At 39.2% G+C, this 22,916-nt stretch overlaps 1 protein-coding gene across 1 annotated transcript; it reads left to right on the forward strand.

Moving 5' to 3' along the window:
• The first annotated feature begins 286 nt into the window (after window positions 1–286).
• LOC114722897 (cullin-4) lies at window positions 287–21,799 on the forward strand. Its single transcript, XM_028909023.1, has 17 exons — window positions 287–707; window positions 1,795–1,910; window positions 2,032–2,378; window positions 14,231–14,411; window positions 15,071–15,193; window positions 15,300–15,587; window positions 16,696–16,821; window positions 16,967–17,068; window positions 17,165–17,218; window positions 19,322–19,428; window positions 19,518–19,578; window positions 19,682–19,813; window positions 20,121–20,258; window positions 20,359–20,439; window positions 20,595–20,675; window positions 20,791–20,871; window positions 21,488–21,799. The coding sequence occupies exons 1-17, from the start codon at window positions 371–373 to the stop codon at window positions 21,599–21,601; spliced, it is 2,469 nt and encodes an 822-aa protein (XP_028764856.1). The 5' UTR covers window positions 287–370; the 3' UTR covers window positions 21,602–21,799.
• The last annotated feature ends 1,117 nt before the right edge of the window (window positions 21,800–22,916 follow it).

The raw sequence follows: 22,916 nt of genomic DNA on the forward strand, positions 1-22,916 counted from the left end.
CATGAATTAATAATTAAATATAAATGGAAGCTAATAATAAAAACGTTTCTTTTTTTTTTTTTAGTGAAAAAGCCTCACAAAACATAGTAGTATAATCATCAATCAATAAAATGCTGTAAACTCTTTGATGTTTTGATGGCTAAACATTGTTACGATCTTCTTGTTGATTTTTAACGAAGAAAATTATTTTATTAAGTGACAGAAAACCATTTTTTAATGGAATTAAAAAAACAAGAAGCAAAAATGGAAAAGAACAGAAAATAAGAAGTGCTGTCGCGATGAATCTCACTGATCTGTACGCTTCTCCAATCTTCATCTTCTTCGTTTTCGCCTTCTCTTGTTCACTTACAATGCTCTTCTGATCACTTTCATGTCTCTCCCCACCAAACGCTCCGCCATAGACAACAACGCCGCCTCCACCGCCACTGCCACGAGCAGCTCTGCCTCTGCCTCCGCCGCCCGCTCACCTCCTATGAAGAAGGCCAAGAACGGCCTTCAACATCACCCTCATCAAGACTGCAATCTTAACCCATCTGACGACGTCGTTTTCGACCCCAAATCCATGGCCCTCGATGACGATCTCAAGACCGATGACCCCACTGCACTGCCGAACGCGCGTGGTGTCATGGCCGCCAATTTGTCCCGCAAAAAAGCCACCCCTCCTCAGCCCCCCCGTACTAAGAAGTTAGCTATCAAGCTGCACAAAGGTAAGGTTTCCATTTCTTCATTCCTCTTATGCAACTGCCAGCATTTTTTATTCCAATTTCCATATTTGGTGTTAGTTAATTTTATCTAATTATTTACTTAGTAATGATATTGTGGGTTTAGAAATGGATTGAATAATAATGGGTTTTTGGTAGTCTAATTGTTATTGTGTTGAGCTGTTGGCTTTTGTGTCATTGTAGTTGTGGGGAGTTTCCTTAATCAGGTTTCAGCTGTTTCTCTAATATGATAGGGCTTGAATAATGTACATGGTTAATGCAATCAATACATTTGTCTTAATAGTCACTCTAGTTCCTGGTTATGGGGATTAGTTGTAGTCAGATTGTGTGCTATGTTTTAAACTTATGGGATATGCATGCTATCTTAATTCTTATTGACTTGAAGCTCTTTCGTACTGGATTCTGTTTTTGATCTGTTAGTATGAAGCGTTTGGTGCAAACTCTGTAGGTTTTAAGCAGAAAGATTTGTTTTTTAATGCCAAAACTCTTCTTAGACAACCAAGGTCAAAAGCAGCCATCTCTGTCTATGAATAAGAAAAGAATTCTTTTTTGTCTTTCACATGTATGCTATGGTGTAACCTTTTTTGGTAGAGAACAAAATATTTCATTCTTCCAGGCATTTTATATGAAAAATTGCATTTTAGTTTAACATGGTATATATTTTGTATTTTCCAATGAAATGGTTTTTGATGGATGCTACTGAAATATAATAAATCTCGTCTTTGCCACCCTATTAATCTTCTTCACTCCCCTTCTTCTCATGTATCTCCCTTGAACGGACATGTCTCACTTCAATATTGACAAGTTGGAATGTTGATTGGAGAACGTGTTAAACATGAGGTCAAATGTGACTGAATCTATTTTTAAAATACAAATTCAATCACTTTTGTTTAGATTTTGTGTCTTTACCTTAAGTTCTTCTGGCATCTTGTACTTTTGTTTTTGTTGTACATGGCAATAAAACATGGCGCCTAATGCGATGGAAGAGTATTATTATAAACAAATATTAAGTATTGGTTTTATCATTAAGGTGACTACAATATATTTTTATACTTTGTGTTTTCTTGTAAAGCTAAACCAACATTGCCCCCGGATTTTGAGGAAGTTACATGGGCAAAATTGAAGACTGCTATCTGTGCTATATTCTTGAAGCAACCTGATTCTTGTGACTTAGAGAACCTTTATCAGGTAATCTTGTAAATGCTTCTCTTATTCTGTTTATTTTTCATTAGATTTTAATATTTTGTGTGAAAAATCATCTAGCATCACATCATTAAAATTTCATTGTTAACTCAACATTTGCTCATAGGCTGTGAATGATCTTTGCCTGCATAAAATGGGGGGAAATCTTTATCGACGAATTGAAAATGAGTGTGAAGCCCACATCTCTGCTGCACTACAGTCTTTGGTGGGCCAAAGCCCAGATTTGGGTGTTTTTCTTTCTCTTGTTGAGAGACGTTGGCAGGACCTTTGCGATCAAATGTTAATGATACGTGGCATAGCCTTATATCTGGACAGGACATATGTTAAACAAACAGAAAATGTACGATCATTATGGGACATGGGCTTGCAACTTTTCTGCAAACATCTCTCACTATCCCCAGAAGTATTGCACAAAACTGTTACTGGCCTTCTACGAATGATTGAACATGAAAGGTAAGTCTATTTTGACAATCTCAATTTTGTTTTGCCTGATGTCTTGCATCTGTATGTGTGCATGTATATCTCCCCCCCCCCAACCCCCCAAAAAAAAAAAAGAAGGGGAAAAAAACAATTGGAGGGTTTTATGCTTCTGTGGTAGGTACTCTATCTGGAAAAATTTAAGGTAACCGAAAAGGAAAAGGAACAGCTCTCTAATCTCTCCCTCACAGCAAGTATCTCACTATAAGCAAAGAAGATAGCCCAAGAAAATCTCTGAAATATTGAACTCAAATTGTATTTCACTCATATGTTAGCTAGTAAGGAAGCTGACACTGCAACAAACATGAAACAACTGAATATCCCTACATTTTTGGGATCACAATGAAATGGGAAACGTGACAGACCCAGTAGTCCTCTTATTTTGCTAACTGACTCAATAAACACAACTAAAATGAATTTAAATAGTTAAATAAAACAAGACCAAGTCAGACTTTAACTGAACTCCTCTTATTTCGCCTCTGATAAACCAAGGTTGGCTTACTGGGGCTCTTATCATTACTCCCCCAGTCCCCCCCGAAAACTCGACTTGTCCTCAAGGTGAAAAGAAGGGTATTGCTGCTGTAGCAGATCATAATCTTCCCAACTTGCCTCCTCCTTCAGTCCAGCTTTCCAGCCAATCAACAGCTCCAAATGAGGTCCTTTCCAGCAGTGAGACAGCACTGTTTCAGGCTCCAACAGAAGCTCAAAGTCAGCAGAGATAGGTAATTCAGCGGGGGGATGTGAGGGTGGTTGCCCATGAGCAGGACGCAGCAGTGACACATGGAAAACAGGGTGAACCTTAGCAGTAACAGGAAGTTCCAACTCATATGCAACGGGTCCCACCTTTCTTATAATCTTGTATGGACCAAAGAAACGAGGGGAAAGCTTTGTATACTTCCTGTGTGCTAGAAACTGCTGTCAGAATGGCTGGATGTGCAGAAAAACTGCATCCCCTACTTCAAAATTAAGTTCATGACAGTGTTGGTTAGCATGAGACTTCGTTCAGTCTTGTGCCTTCTTTAGGTTTTCGTGGAGCAGACGAAGCATGCTGTCCCTGATTTCTAACTGAGTTGGGAGTTCGTCAGTCTGAGTTTCTCCTTTTATGAATGGATGAAGTGGAGGAGGATTCCTACCATATACTACTTTGAAGGGAGTGGTATTAGTAGAAGTGTGGAAACTGGTGTTGAAGGAGTTTTTAGCTCAGCATAAAAATTTGCTCTAGGCACGTGGTTGATCATGAGCAAAGCACTGTAAATATGTTTCCAAACATCTATTAACCACTTTTGTTTGGCAGTCTGTTTGAGGATGATAAGAGGTGCTCATCCTTAGGCGAGTTTGGCTCAATTTAAATAGTTCCTGCCAAAAAGTGCTTAGAAAGAGAGGGTCAATTGACCTGGGCATGCCATGCAAGCGGACAATTTCTTCACAGAAACAGACAACCATTGATTTTGTAGTGTATGGATGATATAAAGGGATGAAATGATAGTACTTGCTAAGTCTATCCACAACTACCAGCATAGTGTCAAAATTTTCAGATTTAGGCAAACCCATAATAAAATCAACAGAAATGTCCTCCCAAATCCTTTGAGGGGCTGGTATTGGCTGTAATAACCTAGCAGATGACAAGGTCTCATATTTGTTTCTTTGGCAAGTATGACATTGCTGAATGAAAGTTTTCACATCAAGTTTCATTTGAGGCCAATAAACTGTACCTGAAAGTTGTTCTAATGTTTTCAAAAACCCACCATGACCCCCGGGAGTTGTGAGATGTGCCTCTTCAAGCAACTTGGCATGTAATGGCAAGCTTTTGGGAATGACTAAACGTCCTTGGAAATACAGTCTTTGCTCCACCCAGGTGTAATCTGGTTTCGCAGTAGGATTCTCTTGTAGTGCAGTGATAATAGAGGCTGTATGTGGGTCCTGCGACAATGCCTCCTCTAATTCCAAGAAATCCATAGCTAAAGGCACCACCATATTTAAGAAATCAGCATGTTGAGGCCTCCTAGAAAGTGCATCAGCTCCAATGTTCTCCTTGCTAGCTTTGTAAACAATTGTAAAGTCAAATGGAAGGAGCTTGAGAATGAGGCACTGTTGATTATTTGTGAGAGCCCGCTGATCTAGGAGGTTTATAAGGCTGCTATGGTTTGTCTTAACTGTGAAATGACGACCCAATAAGTAATGGCACCATTTTTGCAAGGCTAATACCAACGCTAACAACTCACTATCATAAGCAGATTGATATCTATTGGAAAAAGAGAATCCTTTGCTATAAAAAGCAATAGGATGATCCTGCTGCAAAAGAATAGCTCCAATACCCTCCATTGAGTTATCACATTCAACAATGAATTCAGAATTAAAGTCAGGGAGTTTTAGAACAGGGATAGATATCAGAGCAAGTTTCAATCTCTCAAAAGCTTTTTGAGCAATGGTAGACCAACAAAAAGCATTTTTCTTAGTAAGACTAGTAAGGGGTCGAGCAATAATACCATAGTTCTTCACAAACCTTTGGTAATACCCAGTGAGCCCCAAAAACCCCTGGACTTCTATTACATTGGTAGGTATCGGCCATTCCCTCATGCTACTGATCTTCTCATAATCAGTTTCCATACCTTGTGCTGAAATTCGGTGTCCCAGGAGGATGACATGCTACTGTCCCAAGACACATTTCTTAAAATTAGAGAAATAAGAATGTCGTAGCAAAGTCTGAAACACCACCCTCAGGTGATTGTCATGTTGTTGAGGGTCTGAACTGTATGCCAGAATATCATCGAAGAAAACCAGTACAAACTTTTGCAAATAAAGTCTAAAGAGATCATTCGTGAAGGCTATTTTAGGAATGTCTACAGCCAACACTCTAATTTGATGATATCTGGAACGTACACCAATCTTGGAAAAATAGGTCGCACTATGCAACTCATTAAGAAGTTCATCAACATTAGGAATGGGATACTTATCTGGTACCGTGATCTTGTTGAGAGCTCTATAATCAACACACATGTGCCAGGAATCATTTTTCTTCTTAACCAATAAGACTGGGCTTGTGTATGGACTTGAGCTAGGCTAAATAAACCTCTTCTTGAGAAGCTCATCTACCTGTTGCTCAATCTCATTCTTCTAGAAATGAGGATATCGATGTGGACGCAAGTTTCTGGAAATAAGGAATAGAATGGACATGTTCTTGGAACGGTGGCGGGGTAGTAGGTTCCTGGAATACAGCATCGAACTCAACGTACAAGTGATCCAAATCCAAAGTGCCAGTGTTGTTAGACCCTAATTGGAGCTCAGTAGAAATCATAGAGTGTCATCCTACACTTGAGTTATTAGCCTGTGGCACCCCCTGTAGCTTTTTCTTCCCCTTAACCCAGAACACTAAAAACATGTCATTCCAATTGGCTTGAATGGTATTCAAAGAAGCTAGCCATTTAATTCCCAGGACCATGTCGGAACCCACCAAGGAAAAAGGATAAAAATCCTGTTTAATACTCAAACCTGACAGAACAACTTCCAAGTCCTGGCATATGTGATTACAGTGAACTATACTCCCATCTCCAATTTGAACACCAAGAGTAGAAATAGAGCTAGTGGGCAGATTCAATTCATTTACCAATGAAGCAGAGATAAAATTGTGGGTTGATCCACTATCTACCAGGAGCAGGATGTCTAGGCCTAAAACTGTTCCACTTAGCTTCATAGTTGCCGAGGTGGGTCATCCCAAGATTGCATGAAAAGAAATCGCAGCAGTGCACATTTCATCTTCTTTGGCTTCTTCCATTGGTTCCAAGGTCTCAGGTATTGGGTGACCTTCATCATCAATCTCCATCAGAGAAAAAGACCTAGAGTAGCGGTGTCCAGGTCAAAATGGTGCACCACACCAGAAACACAAGCCCTTATCTCTTCGTCATTGCTGTTCAACCTCCAAAAGAGTCGGTCTAGCTAAAACAACCATGTTTGGCTGAGGAGAAAGATCACTCGCTGAAGCTGCACGAACTGATGAAGACGACGCAGCATATTGGTCACGTGGAGAATTTTAGGAGTAACCATACTGGGCTGTGCGATTTTGGGTTAAAGAGGCAATAGGCCTGGGCCCACGAGACAGCCCTAACTTCTTCTCAATCTCCACAGCTGGAATTGTTGCCTTATAGACAGAACGCGGCTTTTGAATCCTCACATTTGATTGCAGCTCCTCTTTGAGGCTGTTCAAGAACACGCCAAGAAGACAGTGCTCTGGCCATTTCTTCACATGCGATGCATGGCGAGCGAATTCATGGCGGTAATCATGCATAGACCCCGTCTGCTTGATTGCACAGAGATATTAATCGGGGTTCTGAAATTCTGACTGTCCATAATTTTCTTAAAGAGCTTGAACGAGCTCCTCCCAATACAACAAGGTCCTTTGCGAATTCATCCAAGAAAACAAGTCAAGAGCATCACCCTCCAGGTACATTGATGCAACATCAACCTTCAAATCATCTGGGGTCTCATAATAGCGGAAATATTTCTCCACCTTGAGTATCCACTCCCTTGGGTCACCTCCACTGAACTTGGGAAATTCCATCTTGGTGTGTGGCAGTCTGGGACCCCTTCGATTTGTCTCAGAATCATTGTCACTATCATCAGCAAAGTGACGTGGCCTAAGGGCCTTCCTCTCTTGTGAACATTCCTCACAGTAGTAGCAGCTTCTAAAGTCGCCCCCCTCTCCGCTATAATGTCCAAGGTTTCAAGCTTGGTTGCTATGGCAGCAAGGTGGTCAGTAGCAAAAGGGTCATCGTTTGGTTGGTTTTGGGAAGAGCGAGTCTCAACCATGGCTCTGATGCCAAAAATGGTAGGTGCTTTATCTGGAAAAATTTAAGGTAACCGAAAAGGAAAAGGAACAGCTCTTTAATCTTGCCCTCGCAGCAAGCATCTCACTATAAGCAAAGAAGATAGCCCAAGAGAATCTCTGAAATATTGAACTCAAATTGTATTTCACTCATATGTTAACTAATAAAGAAGCTGACATATTTATAAAGTTGACTGACACTGCAACTAACGTGAAACAACCGAATATCCCTACATTTTCAGGATCACAATGAAATAGGAAACGTGACAGACCCAGTAGACCTCTTATTTTGCTAACTGACTCAATAAACACAACTAAAATGAATTTAAATAGTTAAATAAAACAAGACCAAGTCAGACTTTAACTGAACTCCTCTTATTTCGCCTCTAATAAACCAAGGTTGGCTCATTGGGGTTCTTATCATTCTGCCACCTATTGCTTTTCAATATTTATGTGCACGTGATCAAATGGAATACATACTCATCAGAACGGGATGCCAGTGTTGATAAAATTATTAATAATCATTTGAACGCTCCACGATGAAGCTACTAAGGAGCATTTAAGGTCAGCACTAAACAAATCACACACACACACACCCCTTATGTTTTTACATTTCTTAAGTGCAGTGCTGGGGGATGGGATGGTTGGAATTACAATTGGAACATATCTCTCTATCTGAAATATAAGGACAGATCTTATCAACAAAAAAGAAAAAAAAAAGGAATATAAGGACAGATCTTAAGTAGAAAGGTTTTGTTTTTTGGAATCAAGATTCTGAGGGAGAGCCCATTCAGTTTAAGGGAAGCAAAATAGTTCAGGATGGTCTCTTTCTTGTGACTTTCTTTAAAACCTGAAATACCAGTTTACGTGAGGAGCGTGGATTATGTGATCTGGGACAGCATAGAATGGGATTATTATATTTCTGGACTATTTTATTTTGTTTGACAACCTGAAAGAAATAATCCTTGTTCTGCCCCAAAATTCATCTCCTATCAATCACCATCAGCCTTTGTCATCATGCTGTTCTAGTGGCTGTTCTATTTATATTAAAATTTGATTTTTTCTTAAAAGTTATTTATCTGCAGTGTTATTTCAGTGCATGTGTTATTCCACTCTTCACTGGTTAAGCAAAAAAATTTTTTGGGACTTATTTATTATTATTATTTTTTGGTGAACTATGGGACTTATTTATTATGGTATGAATAAATGGTCATTACACTTATGGAATCTGTATACTGTTGTGACCTGCTTAAATAAACGGACAGCAAAATAACAGTAATGAAACAGATCAGCAATTAATGAAGGAAATCCTGAGGCTTTGATATTAATGCTCCAACACTGAATCAAGATACAACGAGCTTCCCTGATTCTAGCTCAAGCCCTATTTCCCTCTAACAATCAAAATAGATCACAACAGCACGTCACAGCGGAGGATTACACAGTTACAAAATAATGAAGCTTATACACAACAAGTTCCACGGCGTTCGAGAGGCCGGGGCTCTCCCACAATACTGTTTTTCCTGTCTAAAAAAACCCCTCCTCTGTCCGTCCCCTTACAAAGTAATATAAGCTCCCCCACAAAAGTAGTCCTACCCACCCTACAAGGTTAAGGACCCATACGGCTAGAGGTAAGCTGCCAATCCGAGTTGTTCCTCATTTCCTGGAGTTCTGGTACAATTGTTCTGACCAGTGGATTTAACTTCTCCCCTTGGTTTTCTCATCCTTCTCTCATAAGTCTTCCTAATGCCAGCGGTTATATCATCTCCCACCCCTACCAGTTTCACCTTGTCCTCAAGGGGAAAGCCTGGAAATTGTCTACTTATGGTGGTAGCATTCTCCCATGAATTTTCAAATTCAGGCAAATCCTTCCACTTAACCAGAACTTCCAATTCTCCATTAATGAGCTTCCGAGCTTTGCGAATGTCTTGTGGTTGCACTTGTAACTCCAGTTCCTCGGACAGAAGGGATGGAAAGTGAGGTGTGACAATAGCTGGGTGGACAGACTTCTTCAGATTTGAAACATGGAAGACGGGGTGAATCCAGGCTGTTGGAGGGAGGTCAAGTCTGTATGCTACGGTCCCCACTTTTTCCAGGATCTTGAAAGGGCCATAGAAGCGAGGGCTCAGTTTTTCATTGAGTCTTCTAGCCAAGGTTCGAAGCCTATAGGGTCTGAATTTGACATAAACTTGTTCCCCCACTTCAAAGTGAACTTCTCTTCGATGCTTGTCAGCTTGCACTTTCATTCTGTTTTGCGCTTTGCTTAGATTCTCTTTCAGGACAGCAATGACTTGGTTTCTTTGTTGAATCTGCTCATTAACAGCTTCTAGTGCAGAAGGTTCATCAACCAATTTGAGGAGCGTAGGGGGGTCCCTTCCATAAACTGCTTTGAACGGGGTCATGTTTGCAGCCGTATGATGTGATGTGTTGTACCAATATTCAGCCCATGGTAACCACTGAACCCAATGAGTAGGCTTTTCGCTGGTAAAACAGCGTAAATAAGTTTCCAGCCCTCTATTCAATACCTCGGTCTGGCCATCGGTCTCCGGATGGTACGCCGAGCTAAGACACAGTCGGGTTCCAGCTTGCTTAAACAATTCATTCCAAAACTGGCTCACAAAAATTCTGTCCCTATCTGATATAATCGACTTAGGGAAACCATGCAATTTCACAATGTCATTAACAAATTTTTCAGCGACATCTTTTGCTGTAAAAGGGTGGGATAATGGAAGAAAGTGTGCATATTTGGAGAGTCGATCCACCACAACTAGTATAACATCATACCTCTTAGACTTAGGAAGCCCGGTAATGAAATCCATGCTAATGTCTTCCCAAATCCCTTGTGGAATGGGTAAGGGCTGCAACAAGCCGGCAGGAGAGAGAGCTTGATATTTATTTTTCTGACACACATCACATTGAGCCACGTATAATTGAATGTCCTTCTTCATTCCCTCCCAATATACCACACTGGACAATCTTTTGTAAGTTCTAAGATAGCCAGAATGTCCCCCTACTGGAGAGTCATGGTATTCTTTAAGTAACAAGGGAATTTTGGTGGATTTCTTTGGTAACACAAGTCTTCCTTTGTAATGCAAACAGCCTTTTTCAAGGCTGTAACCCTCGACTTCCCCTGGCTTAATGATTAGTCGCTGTATAATTGATGCTAGTTTTGAATCAAATTGCACCTCTTTTTCCCAATCCTCAATCTCATCATATTGCCACATAGAAAAACCCATCATCTCGACAGATTCATCTTGCCTTGACAAGGCGTCTGCAGCCCGGTTCTCCCTGCCTGGTTTGTAGACTATTTCGAATTTAAACCCCATTAATTTAGAGACCCACTTCTGCTGGTTTTCTTCTACAATTCTTTGCTCCAGTAGGTATTTCAGAGCCTTCTGATCTGTCCTGATTACAAATTTATGCCCCCAAAGGTAGTGGCGCCACTTTTTTACTGCCATAACAATGGCCATGAGCTCCCTTTCGTAAACTGAGCATTGTCGGGCTCGATTGGATAGTTTTTGGCTGTAATAGGCTACTGGTTTTCCTTTCTGCACCAGCACAGCTCCCACACCAGTCCCCGAAGCATCGGTTTCCAGTTCGAAGGGAATTGAAAAACCTGGCATCGCTAGCACTGGAAGCGTTGTCATGGCCATTTTGAGCTCCTCAAATGCTGTTTCAGCTTCTGAGGTCCATTTAAAAGCATCCCTTTTCAATAAATCTGTAAGAGGGCTAGCTATCTTCCCATAATTTTTAACAAACCGCCGGTAATATCCCGTGAGCCCTAGGAACCCCCTCAAGGATTTCACATTCTTGGGCTTGGGCCAGTTCACCATGCTCGCAATTTTAGATGGATCAGCTTGCACTCCTTCTTGGGAGATGATGTGACCAAGATACTCAATCATGGGCTGCATGAAACTGCATTTTTTTAAATTGATAACCAGCTGGTTTCTTCTCAAACAGGTTAGCACAGTCTCTAAATGTTTCAAATGAGTGGAAAAGTCTGCACTATAAATGAGAATATCATCGAAAAACACCAAAACAAACTTACGTAAGTACTCTCGGAACACCTCATTCATCAAGGATTGGAAGGTAGAGGGTGCGTTGGTCAACCCGAATGGCATTACTTTGAATTCATAATGACCCTCATGTGTTCTGAAAGCTGTTTTGTGCTCATCCCCCAACTTAATTCGGATCTGATGGTATCCGGATTTGAGATCCAGCTTTGAAAAGATATTCGCTCCCTTAAGCTCATCCAACAGTTCATCGATGGCCAGAATAGGGAACTTGTCTGGTACTGTGATCTTATTCAATGCTCTGTAATCAACGCAGAACCGCCAACTCCCATCTTTTTTCTTTACCAGCAAAACGGGGCTGGAGTAGGGGCTGTTGCTGGGCTGTATAATTCCTGCTTGCAACATGTCCTTCACCATCTTTTCTATCTCATTTTTCTGTAGATGGGGGTACCGGTAAGGTCGAATATTTGGGGGCTCCTCCCCTGGCCTAATTACAATCGCATGGTCTTTCGAACGAGAGGGAGGTAACCCTTCTATAGCCTGACACTTTGTCAACGTTGGGTCCCCTTGTAGGCACACTCTGTTTTCGGGGGCCCCAATCTTCATAGTTAGACGGTCCCAATTGACGTTCACATCCCCCAATGATTTCAGCCATTCAACCCCCAGTACTATATCGACACCACTTAATGGAAACGGGTAAAAAATTTGATTAATTTCAAGGCCCTGTACCTTAGGATTGATCCTTGGACAGCGTTGCCTTCTTTTCAGTCGGTGCCCGTTCCCCACAGCCACAGTATATTCGGCTATTTCATCCACTTCGATCCCTCCCCTGCTCACTAAGTCCTCTGAAATAAAGTTGTGTGTGGCGCCACTGTCTATCAGAATAATGACCTCCTCGTCGGCCAACCGTCCACGTACTTTCATTGTGTGGTTGTTGCCAAAATCGGTGATGGAGTTGAGAGATAGTTCCATCGTCATGTTCTCTCCTTCTTCCCCCTCGATGACCTCTTCTTCTTTTTCCGATTCAGTTTTTCCATCCTCAGCCTTCTCAGCCTCCATATCCAATATCATCACCTGTAAGTTTCGGTTCTTGCAGACGTGGTTGGGGCTAAACTTTTCAGAACATTTGAAGCAAAGCCCCAGCTCCCGACGTCGGGCAAGCTCTGCGTCAGAGAGGCGTCGACCCATCACTCCTCTTCGGGCTGATGAACTTGAAGCCACTGAGGGATTGCTCCCCTTCGAATCTACTCCCTTCGCGTCATCTTTCTTCGCAAATGCAGTGTCTGGGCGTGTGAAGGTGAACGACGAGACCCTCTGCGTTTCGGGCAAGTTGGTTACTCTGGTGTATTGGGTCTGGGCTGAATCTGTTTTGGGCCCACTAGGATATTTTTGAAAACGGGTAGCCCGAGTGTCCCTGGCAGCGTCGAGCACTTGGTTCCGTTCTTCAACTCGGATCGCCATTTCCATCACCTCCCGAAGGGAACTGGCATTGGTCAGCCGAAGCTCGGCTCTTATCTCCGGTTTCAAGGCAACTCGAAAAGCTCCAATCAGGCTCTCCTCTGGTATATCTGCCAAGGGGGCTGCGAGTCGCTCAAACTCCTCCACAAATTCCAGGACAGAGCAATTTTGTTTCGCCGCATAGAGCATTTCATATCTATCTCCAAGCTGGGATGGATGGAATCGCCGCAAAGCTTCCTTCTTGAATTCTTGCCAGCCCCGAATAGTAGTTCGAGATTCCACCCATTGGTACCAATTCAGAGCTTTCCCTTCTAAGCAGACCGCCACCGCATCCAACTTTTCTGCTTCCGGTATAGCGTTGACTCTGAAGTATCGCTCAACTCTGAAGAACCACCCTAAAGGGTCCTCTCCGTTGAAAATAGGTAGTTCCAGCTTTCTGTATTTCCCCGCTTCTCTGTCTGCGTTTCCACGGTTCTCATAAGTTTCCTCGTGGGTTCTCTCCCTTCCATGACTAGTTGACTCAGTACCATCTCTTGACCTTACCAGCAGCTCAATCGCTTCTTGTATCCGGTTAACCGCCCCCTTCAATATATCCATATCCCTAGTCAAGCCCCCAACGGTCTCCTTTAACTCCTGTACTTCTGGACTCGTGTACTGTACTTCCTCTCCCATTACTATTTTCACCAAAATGGCCCTGGGATCGAACGCTCTGATACCAAAATGTTGTGACCTGCTTTAATGCTTAAATAAACGGACAGCAAAATAATAGTAATGAAACAGATCAGCAATTAATGAAGGAAATCCTGAGGCTTTGATATTAATGCTCCAACACTGAATCAAGATACAACGAGCTTCCCTGATTCTAGCTCAAAGCCCTATTTCCCTCTAACAATCAAAATAGATCACAACAGCACGTCACAGCGGAGGATTACACAGTTACAAAATAATGAAGCTTATACACAACAAGTTCCACGGCGTTCGAGAGGCCGGGGCTCTCCCACAATACTGTTTTTCCTGTCTAAAAAAACCCCTCCTCTGTCCGTCCCCTTACAAAGTAATATAAGCTCCCCCACAAAAGTAGTCCTACCCACCCTACAAGGTTAAGGACCCATACGGCTAGAGGTAAGCTGCCAATCCGAGTTGTTCCTCATTTCCTGGAGTTCTGGTACAATTGTTCTGACCAGTGGATTTAACTTCTCCCCTTGGTTTTCTCATCCTTCTCTCATAAGTCTTCCTAATGCCAGCGGTTATATCATATACTTTTATGCTTTAAATATGACATGTCATTATGCTCTGTCTTGCCCAACATCTTTGCCATTCAGTTTATTCTAAAATTTATTTATTGATTGATTTAATTTAACAGCTGTTGTCAATCTCTTACAGTGTAACTAAACAAAGATAAGCTAGTATTATTTTAACAGTTCTTTTATTCTTTTATTAGCTTTCTTGTGATCATATTTGCTAAATTTACTATTTCGGCCATGATATTCTTCTGCTTGCTTTGTTGTTTACAACTTCTGCTTTGTGTTTGGCCTTCTCAGATTAGGTGAAGCAGTGGATCGGACACTCCTCAACCATCTTCTGAAGATGTTTACTGCTCTGGGAATTTATGCACAAAGCTTTGAGAAGCCATTCCTTGAGTGTACGTCAGAGTTTTATGCTACTGAAGGCATGAAATACATGCAGCAATCGGATGTTCCCGATTATTTGAAGCATGTGGAGGTGCTTCATTCTCCTACTTATATTATCTTGTCAGCATCTTCTATTGAAAATATTATGTGCTCTTCACTAATATTTAATATTTAGGGCCTATTTGTTTAAGCTCTTTTAATGTCAAATTCACTTTTTTTTTTTTTTTGGCTGAAAAAAATTACTTTCAAGAAGTTTTATGATGTTTGTTTTAGCTTTTCAAAATAATCAAGATATAGGAAAAAGCAGAGTTTTCACTAGTTTGAGATGAGAAGCTTCTGAAGATAATTAAATGTGTTAAATGCCAGAGAATGTTCATACAGGTATCAAGATACATAGTGATATCTTAAATTTTTAGAATCGGTGTATAATAAATCAATTTTTTTTAATGAGCAGAGCTATATATAGCTATCATAAAATCTGAAAATCACTAGATAAAACATCGTTTTTTTAATGATTATAACCAAACACAGTAATTTTTTAAAAATAAAATCTCCTCATAATAAATCACTTTTCATAAAGTATCTAAACTATCCAGACTTATTTTTTAGGCTTGAACAAACAGGCCATTAATGAATGGGTCGTGCCATTATCTGTCAGAATTTTATTTCCATTAGGTTTTTCTTCACACTTCTAATCTTTCCATGTTTTACAATGTGTATGTGCTGTTGGGATATTTGTATATATCATAGACGAGATTGCACGAAGAGCATGAAAGATGTTTGAAATATTTGGATGCAAGTACTAGGAGACCTTTGATAGCCACAGCGGAAAAGCAGCTTCTTGAATGTCATATACCTGCCATACTTGATAAGGTGCTGATTAACTTAAGTTTTCAGAATTTCCTTGGGTGAAATGTCTCTTGTATGATGCGTCTCTATGTTGTTTCTTCTAATTTGTTATCATGATTGAGTTGAACAGGGTTTCATGGTGCTTATGGATGGAAATCGGATTGAAGACCTTCAGAGAATGTATTCACTCTTTTCAAGGGTCAATGCCCTTGAGTCACTAAGGCAGGCCCTGAGTTCATACATCAGGAGAACTGGGCAAGGAATTGTTATGGATGAGGAGAAAGATAAAGATATGGTTTCATCCCTTCTGGAATTCAAGGCTTCTCTTGACAAAATATGGGAAGAAAGCTTTTTCAAGAATGAGGCATTCTCCAACACTATCAAGGATGCATTTGAGCATCTTATCAATATACGTCAGGTGTGCTCCGTTCATATGCTATCTATTATTCCAGCTTCATTTGAATAGTTTTCACAAATAAATTTAAAAATTGAGACAACTTCTGTTAAGCTTGGGTTCAGCTGTTATGGGTATTTCTCATTTGTGTCAGCTTGTCATTTTTGTTCCTCTTACTTAAAATTGAGACAAACTCTCCTCACGCTTAAGAAGTATGTTATTCATGCATGTTTAGGGTGTATAGTTGATAGGTACTGAACAAGCTGGTTGCGTGGGGAACTAAGCGGGGAAAGTCCGATCAGAAATATCATTGGCCCTTTTTGGTTTGTCTTTAGATGATGGATTTGGATGCTGATATGATAACGAGAAGTAATGATGGATGATGGCTCTAAGTAATAATTTATAGAAACGATTTGTCACATTCTGATAACCATGATTGACTTATTTTCAGCTCCAAAACATCTCAAAATGTGTATATTATTAACATCCATTGTAGATTTTGGAATCTATGTAATATTTGCAAGTTTACCTCTTGTATGAGGAAACAGCAATGATACTATGTTCAAAAATTTTTTAGAGTGGACACAATTAAGAACATTGTGTAATGCTATGCTAAGTAAAGGTGATTTTAAGGTTTTTTTATTTTACATATAGAATTCACTTATCTAGAATTAAGTGCTAATAAAAAAAATCCATTGTAGAAGCCTTCTTATAATGAGGTAAGATCACTAGGTAGTTGCTGCTGTAGTAATGTGAACATTAGGTGGAAGTCTAATGCGAGGAATATTTGAATGTCGTCTTTAGGTTTACTCCTTACTTTACTGCTTTAGCTTTGAAGTTCAACATTTTTTTTCCCTTCCAGCCGAGGATGAGAGACTCTTTTACAGATTTTCCAGTGGTTTTGAATTTCCCTTTTGGCCATTTCCATTTGTTACTGAACTTTTCCGCCTGTCAGTGGCGAGACTCTGCTTTATCCATATTTATGAACAAGGGGCTTTTGCTTTAGAGTGTTTTTATGAATAAGCTAAATTCACATTTATCCCTCTGCTGGTTTAAGCTTTGAGGTCAAGTGATTATTTGACACATACGAATATTTTGGGCATTGAATTCACTCGTTGTGCTGCCATGACAGAACCGACCTGCAGAGTTGATTGCCAAGTTTTTGGATGAGAAGCTTCGTGCAGGTAACAAGGGTACTTCTGAAGAGGAGTTAGAGGGTACACTAGATAAAGTCCTAGTATTATTCAGGTTCATCCAGGTACATTCAATGTTCCGTTGTGGGATTAACAAATAGTTCCACCTTGATTCCTGCAATTTCAGTTTGTGATGGCATTATGTACATTCATTTATCTTCCTCTCCATACTGATACTGGGAAAGCCATTTGGCTTTATGGTTGTTTAAGGGCAAAGATGTTTTTGAAGCATTCTACAAGAAAGATCTTGCTAAAAGATTGCTTTTGGGAAAGAGTGCTTCTATTGATGCGGAGAAATCTATGATCTCAAAGGTTAAGATTTTCTACTCTTTATTGACTTTTGAGGCAAATCAATTTTTCTCTATCAACTGTTTTAGTAGTATTAACAGTTTTCTTTTATTGATACAGCTGAAGACAGAGTGTGGCAGCCAATTCACAAACAAATTGGAAGGAATGTTCAAGGTAACCATTTTTTGTTTCAAAAATCAATCTTAAATTTCTGAAAAATGACTCAACTTTGGCTCCTAATGCACAGCTTAATCAATGAAGTTTTGGTAGGTTTCTTATTATTATTGTCACGTCTAATTCTTTTTATGATGCAATCTCCTCCAATTTTTATTCTTTTCAGACAGTTTTAGCATTGCATAGAAAATTGGAGGCTTTGCAATTTTAGCATTTGGCAAGAGATTCTTTTCTAGAATACCACTATTATTCTCCATTTTACAAAGCATGAGTTCACACTTTCCCTTGCTGCTGCCACTGCTAGCTTATCTGTCACCACCAAAACCATCATTACTTTTCTCACTGTCACTGGCACATTAGTTCTGCCCATTACTTGTGTATTTGTGCTGCTTTTGCGGTGTTATCTTCGCTTTATCACGTACCATGTTTGCTACCACCAAGATCTGGCATATTGTGTATTTCTGATGCTATAGCATTGTTGCGTCCATTATCACCCCGATGACAACCAATGGCATCGCTAAAGCTATTATAACATGCTCTTCCACCATTGCATCAATACTGCCGTCCACATCAACCAATTAACCAAAGGTTCTCAATGGGTTTTTTCTAATACAAACAAGAAAAGAGGGTTAGAGATCATAAAGCTATCAATTTCTTGTGATTAATAAATTTGCTAGTTATATACTACCTCTAATCCTAAATATAGGAGCTAGACAAGGTTTTTATTTTGGTCTTAAATATAAGATTTCAGTTTACATTGTATCCCATATTTATAATTTTTGGTATCCCTGTTGATTGTACTTAATGAGTTGGGAGGGTTTCCATCAATGGATAGGTACAATGCACCTAATTAGAAAGGGTATTCTAGAAAAGCAACACATATTTGTTACGAAAAACTAATGTGACTAATTTTCTTAATATCCATAAATTAGCTATCTATATTAAGGGCTGGCAGAAGTAGCATTTATGCAGTGGTAATGTTTAGAATCTAGAGAATTTAATTTAGAAGTGAGTTGATTGTTGGGGAAAAGGTTACTGTGAATCTTGGAAGGCTAGAGATCATAAAGGTATTAATTCTTCTGATTTCAGAAAGTATCATATGTATGTAGCCATTGCTTTTGACCCGGATCTAATGGCTCCAAAAATGTAGTGACAAGAGGCAAGTATAAATGGTTAATTTGTACCCTGTGTGTGCACGTATATAAAATTTCAAACAAGTTATTATATGATCTTAAGATCAAGAGATCGGGATGTAATTCAATTTAAATAGAAAAAGGGTTGAATGAAATTCTATGTTAAATGAAGATAGCAAAGGTAGACGTGTTGATCTGACGTTACATGTACTACCGGTGTCCCAATGTGAATTTCTGTGTCACAAACCGTGTGGCATAAAGGTAGAAAACTGTATTATAGTTGGTTCTTTTGTTTTTAGTTGTGCGAGCTTTTCTACAGACGTCTCACTGGACCTTTTAGGAATTTGACCATAGAAGAATATATGTTTGGAAATAATTATCAACTAAATTTGAGAAGTAAACAAATAGAAGAGACACAGAATTTATGTGAGCGTGAGCCTACATCCATAGGTGAAGGACGAACAAAATACACTAACTGAATGAAGAGTACAAAATATGTGGTGAGCAACACTGAAAGCCCAGAACCCCTAAAAACTCAGAAGGGCAGCTCACAAAATGCAATTATGCGTGTATGCTGCTTTGTTGTTTCTGGGGGATGGATGGAATGGCTTCTTGAGGCCATACATATACGGTGAAGAAATTGGCCACTGAGACGAGATCAATGGTCGGGATAATTTTCTTGATGGCCAAGTAAATTCAGTGGTGACTTGGTGGCCCAGTAAATTGCTCTGGCTCCAAGTAGGTAGGAAAGCCACTTCACAGTACCTGTTAACTTTATCATTAAAATACTTATATTTATTTTTAGGTATCTTTGCATAATAAAATGCATCTATATTGAGATCTCATGCTTAAATTTTAATTTATAGTTCACTCTTAACTAGCGTATGAAAGATGGACTATATGAGTTTCATGAGGCACTATTGTATATTTACAGCTTCTCACAGATATCCTAAAATTTATTCTCATTCAGGACATTGAATTATCAAAAGAAATAAACGAGTCCTTCAAACAGTCATCCCAGGCTAGGACAAAACTCCCATCAGGGATTGAAATGAGCGTTCATGTCTTAACAACAGGGTAAGCTTTGGGATATTATCCGTAATCTTAAATGAATTTCTATGCACTTCTTGTTTCGATGAAGTGTAATTGTGATTGGATGAGTGCAGATATTGGCCAACGTACCCCCCCATGGATGTGAGACTTCCTCATGAATTGAATGTTTACCAGGTTTGGCACAAGCCACTAGTGATGCATTATTTATGTTGGTTGTTGCCATCTTTTTCTAGTGACTTTCTTGACATGGTGCTTTCCTTCCTTTTTTCTTGAACAGGATATATTCAAAGAGTTCTATCTAAGTAAATATAGTGGAAGGCGTCTGATGTGGCAAAATTCTTTAGGTCACTGTGTCTTAAAGGCAGAGTTTCCTAAAGGTAAAAAGGAGTTGGCTGTGTCCCTCTTTCAGGTTGGCGTTTGAAAAGCTTAATCTCCGTTCAATTCATGTTCTTCTGTCTTCTTGAACAAACCCTTCTTGTCCAGTTTATTTAAGTGTTTGCTTTCCCATTCCCTTGTTTAAACATGTCATATGTATGACTTTTTACGACGCAGCACATCATGATTAGTTATTCTAGAAAAGTTCTTTTTTTTTTGGGGGGGGGGGGGTAGAACTTATTGGGGATGTTACCTTAGTTGTCCTTTTTTCTCCATTAATTCTGCGTGCCTGTCTGTGTTCAGTTCTGACATTCTGGTAACTTTAATGAGTTGTGGTCTAGACTGTTGTTCTGATGCTATTCAATGACGCTGAGAAATTAAGCTTCCAAGACATTAAAGATGCTACCGGTATTGAAGACAAGGAATTGAGGAGGACTCTGCAATCACTTGCATGTGGAAAAGTGCGTGTATTACAGAAGGTGTGTGACTAATTGCTGAAACACCAGCTAATAAAGTCAAATTGTGACTATGATCTCTTGAAAACTTTAATGCTGATTCCGTTTGGTGAACATGCAACAGTTGCCCAAAGGAAGAGATGTGGAGGACGATGACTCATTTATCTTCAATGAGGGGTTTACTGCTCCTCTTTACCGTATAAAGGTACAGCCACCGTGCTCCATGAATCATAGTAATATTGTGAATTGAATATCAAATTTTGGCATTTTTTCCTTTTAACTGAAGTCAGTTTATTTGGATTTAGCCTGTGACTAGAGGTAGAGATCAAGCTCAAAATGACTGAGGTTTCTATTTTACAGGTAAATGCAATTCAGATGAAGGAGACAGTGGAGGAGAATACAAGTACCACTGAAAGAGTTTTCCAAGACCGTCAGTATCAGGTCAATCTTCTTTCCCTTTCTCTTTCCAATTTCTATTTCTTCATGATGATTTAGCATTTTTTTAATGATTTTATGAGCTGTAAGATATTTGCATCACTGGCATGGTCTATTGCAGGTTGATGCTGCTATTGTGAGAATAATGAAGACCCGTAAAGTCCTAAGCCATACCCTTCTTATTACCGAACTCTTCCAACAGGTGAATTCCTTTTCCCTTTCATCCCCCTTAAACAAAACAATCTTTCTCAAAGGTTTTGCTGCGCAAAATGTAAAGGAATAAAACATGAAACAAGATTTAAAAAATGATGATAAACAAACCAAACAGACTGTGAATCACCGAGTTGTTCCATGGTATTTAGATGGAGTTGATGTGGGGACTGGGGAGTACCTCCTTGGTATCATCCCCGAGGACAAAGATTACTGCAGACACAGCTCAAAAAGATCCTTAACCTTGATTTGGAGAGGAAAAAACAGAAAGAAGGAAAAAGGAAAAAAAAAAACGGAAACTAAGTTGTAACTTCAGAGAACAAGAAAACTCACGAGTTACCACTTACCACTGATATCTTAAGGACCGATTAAAAATTTTGATACATCTCTAGTACATGACCTAGTGTGCTAGGTACACCGCGACACTTAAAAATACACTTGGATAATTACTTATTTTTCATGTATGGTTAACGTTATGCGTTGCTTTCCTATTGATACCTGCACTTCTCATCTGCTGATAATGTTGTGAAATGTGCTTTGCCTTGCGGTAATTTTTGGAGAGAACACTGAATTTTAGGAATTAAACTTATTTTTCTTTGGGTGAGCAGCTGAAATTTCCAATAAAACCAGTGGATTTGAAGAAAAGGATTGAAAGCCTTATTGACAGGGAGTACTTGGAGAGGGACAAGAGCAACCCTCAAATATACAATTACCTTGCATAGTGCGTTTCTCCGTCAAATTTCACTTCACATTCTCTTTTTCTAGAAGACATGGGAGAGAGGCCCCATGTTTAATCCCCATGTCCTATGTACAGTATCTATGTAGTTTTCCTCTCTTTTGTCCCTATCATTTATTGACAATGTTACTGTAATTGTAAAGGCTCAAATTATTGTCTGGAAGAAATTTTTTTCCCCTTTATAGTCCTCTTAAAAGCCTATTCCTCAAAACATTCCGGTATCTTACACCAAGCAAGATGGGAAGTATCATGGCTCGAGATTATTGACTTGAGTGTTCAGCGTAGAGCAAAACATAAACTCATCAAGGGAGGATAAAGATGATCCCACACAGACACTGTTTAAGCCGATTTGTTATACTAATCATTTTGAAGGTTAGGGGAACTGTTGCCATTATCAAAATTTTTCCCTCCTGAACCAGCTTATTGGTTTTATTTTGAAACTAAAATTAACTTATCTGTTTGCGGATTTCTGTCTCTCTCTCTCTCTCTCTCTCTTTTTAAAAAAACATTTATCTTTATTTTTAAAAAAATCTTGTGGTATAATTATTTAGTATCTAGTAAATAAATTGGAGCATTCTGGTCAAGATAAGAGATGACACTCCCAATTTCCCTTGGGTCCTTATTATAGCAATTATTTGGGGGTTTGTCTTGGTTATTTTCATAATACGTCTTTCAAATTAGGACAACTTAGGAAAATTATACAAGTTGTTGAAAAATTTAATGCCATCAACATAAATTAAATTTCATCAGAGCAGTTTTTCTATCCAAAATTCGTATCCTCAACTTTACTAGAAGGTTATCGTGTTTTTGTAGCATTAAGAAGACTTTTAGGTGGAAACAATTTATAAAATATTTTTAGCAGAATCAATCATGAAAAGATCCTAAAAGACTTGAAGCACCGAAAGATGCTTAAACTGATCAATTTTCTGTAGTTAATTTAAGTACATTAAACCTTAAATCTTAATTGTAGATTTATTTTGAGTCATCATGTATGGCCCGGTTCCAGTAAAAATTTATAACGTCCAAACAAATTTTATCCAACTTATTTTACATGTATTTGTTGTCGAATGTAAAATTTTCACTTTAATTTTTGTATTAATTTTTTGTGTGTCTCTAAACCGTTATTTAATTTTGACTTCATTACCATTTATTTATTAAACTTTTGACTCGTTAAGTACCAAACATCAAATTATTCTTCAATCAAATTTAAGCCTGACGATTCAATTTTTTAATGCGTTGAACAATTTGACTTTAATTTTTATTCTTAGCCATTTCCTGTTCCAACTAACTAATAGCAACAA

Source organism: Neltuma alba, unplaced genomic scaffold, assembly GCF_004799145.2.
Source record: "Neltuma alba isolate B1F8T4 unplaced genomic scaffold, ASM479914v2 tig00002373_pilon, whole genome shotgun sequence".
Lineage (NCBI taxonomy): Eukaryota > Viridiplantae > Streptophyta > Magnoliopsida > Fabales > Fabaceae > Neltuma > Neltuma alba.

Coding starts and splice junctions, on each gene's coding strand:
- LOC114722897 (XM_028909023.1), top strand. CDS start 371: ATGTCTCTCCCCACCAAACGCTCCGCCATAGACAACAACGCCGCCTCC. Junction 16,822..16,966: donor TATTATTCAGGTTCATCCAG/GTACATTCAATG, acceptor TGGTTGTTTAAG/GGCAAAGATGTTTTTGAAGC. Junction 17,069..17,164: donor AGAAATCTATGATCTCAAAG/GTTAAGATTTTC, acceptor TTATTGATACAG/CTGAAGACAGAGTGTGGCAG.